At 42.5% G+C, this 7,162-nt stretch overlaps 1 protein-coding gene across 5 annotated transcripts in view; it reads left to right on the forward strand.

Moving 5' to 3' along the window:
* The window catches only part of MAP4K5 (mitogen-activated protein kinase kinase kinase kinase 5), a 71,766-nt gene extending 66,574 nt beyond the window's left edge, over positions 1 to 5,192 (forward strand). For all 5 annotated transcript variants that reach the window (XM_068947589.1, XM_068947591.1, XM_068947590.1 and 2 more), the window contains one exon: positions 1,507 to 5,192. In XM_068947589.1, coding sequence (XP_068803690.1) covers positions 1,507 to 1,594 — 88 coding nt within the window. In that variant the 3' untranslated portion in view covers positions 1,595 to 5,192. The remainder of the gene's footprint in view (positions 1 to 1,506) is intronic.
* The last annotated feature ends 1,970 nt before the right edge of the window (positions 5,193 to 7,162 follow it).

Genomic DNA, 7,162 nt, shown 5'->3' on the forward strand with positions numbered 1-7,162 from the left:
CTTAAATAATCTTCACTACTCTGGACCGTGAGGCCTGGAAATCTGCTGTATCCCAACAGCACAGGGGATATATTCTGTTATTGCAAGAATAAGCTTTTGCTGAGGTCCACTGCTGTGCAAATGCTGTATTAGTCCAGGTGTGTGCTATATCATCCCTGAATCTTTGTTGCATACTAGAATTGATACCTTTAAATGGCTCATATTTCTGTGTTGTGCTGATGAACACAGGAGCGTCCTAAACATGCAGAGGGATAGAAAGCTGTATCTCCTCTGGTTCAGCTTGCATTTTTGTAAAACACCTGTATAGCTGAAAAACAACTTGGAACAAAGCACTTTTTATGGTGGGAGATAAGGTTGAAGTCCTTCTAATACATGCAGTTTTGCAGAGAAAACGTTTTCTTCCTTTCTGATCTCATTCAACTGATTTGTCAAATCCTTCATTTTGTATTTTTGCATCGCTGTACACAACGGAGCAGGAGTCTTTTCTACCATGTTTTTGTGAGCAAGATATGGCAACACCTTTTTGACTTGGATCATTTAAGAATTACTGAGCTAAAGAAGTGAAGATCCAGGGACCGAGGCTGTTAAGAGAGAGACTTTGTTTGAAAACTTTGGGGAATGTGACATGGGAGATGCGTGTGTGAAATACTAACCCTTTGAGATATCCAACTGTTAGGGTTAAAACAGCACATTTGGCTTATTTGAAAAGCATATGGAAGACAAAGCAGAGGGAAGCTTAATACTAAAAATCACAGGATATAGTCTTAGGAACTGGTAGAGAGAAATGAGGGCACTGAACAGTTGGAAAGGAGAGGGGAGGTCAAAGGCCCAACCATACTAGCTGGCAACAATAGGACGTTCTGCTTGTTGGGGTTCGGCATGGAAGAGGTGCGTGGAACGCAGCTGTCGGCACGCTGAGATGGCAGGAGCCACGTTGTAGAGGAGCCTGCAGGAATGTTATCCAGCAGGACAACAGCTGACGTGGGGTTCAGAGTTCTCTATGAACCCATCGGGGAGAAGAACAAGCTTAAGCTGATACTTACCATAAGACATAGGAGGTATAAACGTGTTTAGGCTGCAGATGATAAGAGGGTTGCATCTCCTCACAACACTGTGGTTCTGAGATAACTTCCCAGTAGAAGTACAGGAAATAACTTATTTCAGGGTGGAGCATACTGGTGTGGAGGAGGTTTGTAACACGCTGCGTGTGGCTGTGGTTGCAGGTGGCAGGTTCTGGTTCAGGAAACCCCTTCTAGTTCTCTGTTCCCTGTGAATGAGGTTTTGGCGTTTTTATCAGAAGTGTTGCTACATAGAATGGAAAATGAGGTAACTGATTTAAAGAATAAAATACCTAAGATATTTAGGAGAACTCTATGGGAGGAGATCTCTCCCATCGTTATACACCTGTGAGTAACAAGTTTGTTCTTCCTTGGGGGTAGCAGTTAAACCACATGCTTCTTATTTTGCCACTGACCGTTCTGGGTTTTGTTTGTGTTTTGCTTGCAGGGTGGTAGTGTTAGAGAGCAGGCCAACAGAAAATCCGACCGCGCACAGCAATCTCTACATCCTGGCTGGACATGAAAATAGTTACTAAGCAACAGAACGAACTCACCACATCAGGAAAAAAGAAGCATTAAAAAAACTCAGTACAAGTCGGACTATGACTTCCTGTTTCTTTTCTTGACACCTAAAGGATCTTGTTTTAGGGTAGAAATCAATACATTTTTGCAGCTGGGAACAGCTGGTTCTGTCTCTTGCCACTGTGTGGTTGGTTATATCAAGTTTGCTTAATAAAAGCTATGAGATAAATAGTCCTTTACTCATTAGTCATAGGGAAACAGAGCCTTTAAAATAACGTTAAGCCGTAAAGGTGCCATAAACTGTTGAATATTTTACTTCCCTTGGATTTTCCTTGTATTCTGTAGATATAGATAGAGTGCTGGCTGTTTCCCTGTTTTATACTGAGTCTTATTCTTAATACAAATGATTTGTGTAGGAAGTGAAAGTATCTGCAAAGCTTTTTGTTTTTAAATCTGCCATTCAGTATGGCTTTGTATAATAGACTATTTAATCCTTATTTATTAATCTGCTGCTAGAATGGTGTAATGTATCTAACTTTTAGCAAAGGAAGGTTGCAGAGCAGCTTACAATTTTTTTTTACAATTGTATAAAGATTTGATTATTCTTTTTTCTTGTAGAGATGTAGTGCATTCTTGAGGGATATGTTACAATGTTGGTTGATCTTGTAAAAATGCAGTTTTGTACAACAAAGTATTTTGTATTGATTTTGCCTGCAGAATTGCCATAAAAGGGATTTTCTTATTTACTAGATGTAGGGTGTGTGTACACAAAATATAATATTGATATCAAACATGTTGCTACTGGATGGGTGTGTACAATATACGTGTGTGTGTGTGTGCATGTGTGGTAAGTTGACCGGCAGTGTGTATTTTTTATATATATATATTTATATATATATAAAAATGTACAAAATATATATGCTTTATTTTCATAAATTAGGGATAAGCCTTGTGACGTGAAATGGAAATATATGCGGATTGTACCTGGTCATCCTTAATGAATGAAAGTATCATGTATCAAACTGCCCATGACGTATACTTTATTTATACTATTCCAGAGGGGAGCCTATAGGGATAACTGAGCTTTCTAACTTTTTGTTTGTACAGTCATCCCAGCTGTTGTCAGTCAGACTGTCATTTGCGGATGGTTATTTCCCCAACTGTGTAGTATAAATAAATATGATAAGAACCAGTATTCTATAATAAAGCTTCAGATCACTTCTTCCCTTCCCCGATTTTTAGTTTGTCACCTGCATTTTTCTTTTTCTTTATTTCTCCATTAAAGAGTCACATTGGTCTCTTTTGTCTTCCTCATTAATTAAAATTCTTGAGGTACCATTAAATATGAATATAGTCTGACTACAGGATAGGGTATGGTTTTACTACCTCACGCTAACCTGCAAGCTTTGATGCAAATAAACACAGTCCATAGGCGGATACAGTAGCAGTTCATTAACATTTGAATGGAGGGTTTTTTTAATGAAATGCTACTGTATACTGCTGTCTGATTCAATTTGTGTGATCTGCTGCCCTTAGAAAAACAGGTTAGAAGCTTCACAAGTCATTTTAATAGAGCAATAAAGGTAAGTGTGTTACAATGGCTTGCCCTGACTTGAGGCTCTGCTGACACAGCAGAATCCGAGTGGTTTGCTCTGAACTCGCACTGTGAAGAATGGAGAGCTGGGTTGTCTGCCTAGGCATCAAACTACTTGATTCATAATTTAGCATTGATGGAATTAACTCAGCGCACGTGATGAATCAGTAATGTCTTTTTGTTACTAGGTACAGCTGGAGTTTTAGGTTGTTCTGAAGGTCTGGAAGGAAAACAAGACCTGCACACAATTTAGCATTTTGTCCACTTAGCACTGTCATTCAAACTAATTCTTTCTTGTTGATTTGATATTTAAATCAAGGCAACCTTTTCAGTTCTGAAACTATATCGAGGTTTAATAAATAAGTGTACAGACAGGACTTAAAAAATCAGTCCACAATGTTCTGAAAAATATTTTAAGTCGTCAATTGTAATTGGAGATGAAATATTAAAAAAAGACACTTAAGATTTGTGTTTTAAAGAAATTGAGGGAAAGGAGTGTGTTGTAACATGAAGTCCGTTATTTTAGCTTCTAAAAGTGACTTATTTCTTGAAGTTATTCTCAAGTTGTTCCATAACTGGACAGCAAAAATCTGTGGCTGTTTAGTTTGAGTCCCTCCTTTGTAATGAACGAGGCGATCAGAAAAAAATTGATGTTTGCATACATTTTTTCAGCTATGTATTTGATAAAGAACAATTTTGGCTAAGAGATTTCTTGATCTGATTTTTCCATGTTAGGGAAATATTTTAACAGGTGCTGTTATCAGGAGAATCTGTTATTACCCATGCATGATTTTGGCTAGAATAAGCGGCCTCATTGGAGGTTAGCATTACGTGGCGTTTAACTGTTCTCTAGTACTGAAATTACTTCTGCCATAGGCAACAGTGATTGGTGACTAACTCTAAAAAGGTATGACTCCTAGACGACCATGACTTCAAAACAAAAATGAAGACAAAAGTAAAGCGTAGATGTTGACGTAGAGGAAACATTTTCACATAATTTACCTCACTCACTGCAGAAGGAAATTTTGGCTTCATCTTTGAAAACACTTAGGATGCCTAAAAGACTAGAGAAATCTGTAAATAAAATATGAGTATTTATGGGGAATAACTGGAGTAAATAACTATTAGGTCATTACACTGTCATGGAACAAATAAGTATTTTTCTTTGAATGACATGAGTGACTGGGGATTTGCTGAATCATAAAAACGAATCTAGGAAAAGTCCTCCTTTAATCAAACCTCCTATTTCAGTTGTTAAAGCATTTCTAGTGGTATATTCTGAAATGCTTTGTCCAGTCTGGCTCAGTAGATTAATGGGATTTCTGACATGATCTGCAGGATACTGTTTCCTAGGGTAAAACTTCACGTTCCTATCTTAGCGGAGCATGGCATAACTGATTTGCATGTTTCATAGCTAAACCACCCAGTCTCAGTGGGCGACGCTGACTAGTATCTCTTAGACTGTTTTAAGTTAGTTTGGTATTGTCTGTATCTGTGTATGTTTTTGTAACATTTCAGCCAGGGTTGAGAAAAGCGTAGAGTGTGATTTTGGAATTTCAGAAGCAAAGACTTGTTCACTCTCTCATTACTCTTTTGACAGATATCACAGTATTAGTTGTTTGATACACGAGGTTCATAGATTCAAGCTGAAAGCCTTACAACAGGCTCCCCGTGTTCTTTGAAGCGCGAGCAGTACTTGAAAAGCAGCCTGTAGATTAGTCTCTCTTGATTTCCTAACCAAATTCATTGTAACTGAGAAATACAACTGTAATTGTGATGAAATCTGATTAAAAGATGAAAGGTACAATGCATCAGTGAGCCACTATGTCTGGGGGAGGAAGGGAGTAAAGACTGGGAGACTTTCTGAAATGTACTTTTTACCTTGCTTAGTTATTAGATTGTAACTGAGACTCTTAACTGCACTTGCTCCAGTTTGTGCAACTAGGCTTTGTTCTACTTAAATTTCTGTTGTGGTTCATTTCAGTCTATGCCAAATAAACTATGCTTTGATACCTGGATGTGGTGTTCTAGACTTGCTGGGAACAAACAATGCCTTATGGGACAACATATCTTGAAGGAAGTAATCTGATCTGTGGGTCATCTTATGGCAGCCAGCAGGAGGACCTGATCCACAGCTGGCCAGTCTTCTCAATGCGACAAATTGGCTGGGAATTACAAGACACATACCACATCCATTGGATAGATTAGAGGGAAAGGAGGTCTGCGGACTGCTGAGGTGAGAAACCCAAATGCCTGTGGCAGCTTTAAGCTCTCTCCAGCTTTGTATTACCCAGTACTCTGCTCCAGCACAGCCCTGCGGCCAGTCATATGGAGCTGCCGCTGAACCACTTGTAAGTTGTCTGGCTCAAAACCCAGACGTTGGCTACCCAATGCATTTGGTGGATAGCAAGGAAGCCGGTGGGCTCTAAAGGAGGGTTGCTGATAACGGGAGATCACAAGCAGGAGCGTTTGGCACACAAGCCTGGAGTAGCATCTGGAGCAGTTTATACAAGCCTTGCCCTCATGCATTGGCCATCTCTATAGTGCAAGTGGTTTAGCCCTCGATCCATCTGAATCCTCGATCTGCAGGGACATGCTAAGAGGGAAAAAGGGGATCGTGAATGTGCCTTTGGACAATGCAAAGAGCCACCTGTTACTGGTGAGTGAGTAGATACGGATAAATATTCCTTCTCTGCAGAATGATTGTTCACGTTGTGGGTGAATCTCAGCATCAGCCCAAAGGGGTCATCTGGGGAAGGAGTTTGAATCAGGGGCTGACCTGCCATTTGGCCTCTTCCACAGTGGCATAGTCCTTGGACCTCTACAGGGCAGCTCTGCAGGTCCTCAATAGCTGTCCTCAGAATCAGTCGTTGACAACCTCACAGCCATCTGCCTGGTACTTTCACTGCAAGTCCTGCTTGATCCAGGGAAATCTCAGCAGCAGGACAGTTCTGCAGAGGGACACATTTGCCATAAAAATAAAAGGGTGAAGGGTGTCCATAAAGCATACAGCAGAAGGAACCAAAGAGAGCCAGTGTGTGTGACATCTAGAACTTGAAGGGAGTTCTCATCCCGGAGGAATGCTGCTTAGGGAAAACAAACCTAAGGAGCTTGATCTTTTGGCCTGAGTAAAACTCAGAAAATACCTTGGAAAGGGATTGGTGGTGTGGACATATGGTAACCTTATCCCAGAATGCTGTGTGGCATAGGATGTACACGCAGATCTCTGCATTTCTCCAAATCTTCTGGAAGTAATCGCCACCTTAGGAGAACATCTTCATCAAGGTACGAGGAAGTGAGTGAGCAGCTATGGACATACATAGGTGCATGAGGAAAGGTAACATCAAGGTAAGGGGTGGAAACGCTCCCTGAGAAGGACTAGCCCCCCGTGGAAGCTCCTCAGATGGTGGACACTTGAGGTGCTTCCACTAGAGAGGGGAGAAGCAGTCTAGAGGAACACAACATCTCCCAGGCTCTGCACCAAATCCAGAGCAGGAACGTCTCCAAAGCCTCCCCAGGTTTAGCTCCATCTCCCTCCCCCAACTTGACTCTTCCTCAGAAGAAAGGCAACCCAGCGTCCGCTTCTGTGGGGGATCACGGGGTCGGTCTGGCCATCGGAAGGGCAGCGTCATCCCCCTTGATTTGTCCTCGGCCATCCGGACTGCACGAAGCTCCCGGAGACGCTACGCGTTGCGGGCCCGCGCAGGCGGCGAGGGGACGGGCAGGCGCCGCAGCGCAGCCTCGACCTCAAGGCCCTCGAGGGCCTCTCCGGGCAAGGGGCCCCCTTGTCTCCGGCTGGCGCAGGACAAACGGGCGGGTGCCGGCTGGCTTCGGGGGAGTCACACGAGGGAGGGAAGGAAGGTCTGCCCTCCTCCTCCTCCTCCTCCTCCCGGCCCTGGGGAGAGATCAAGCGCAAAGCGCCGTGAAAAGGTGCGAGGCCCGAGGCGGGGCGAGGACAGAACATGGCGCCGCCGCGAGCCCTCCGGCG

Source organism: Struthio camelus, chromosome 5, assembly GCF_040807025.1.
Source record: "Struthio camelus isolate bStrCam1 chromosome 5, bStrCam1.hap1, whole genome shotgun sequence".
NCBI classification, from domain to species: domain Eukaryota; kingdom Metazoa; phylum Chordata; class Aves; order Struthioniformes; family Struthionidae; genus Struthio; species Struthio camelus.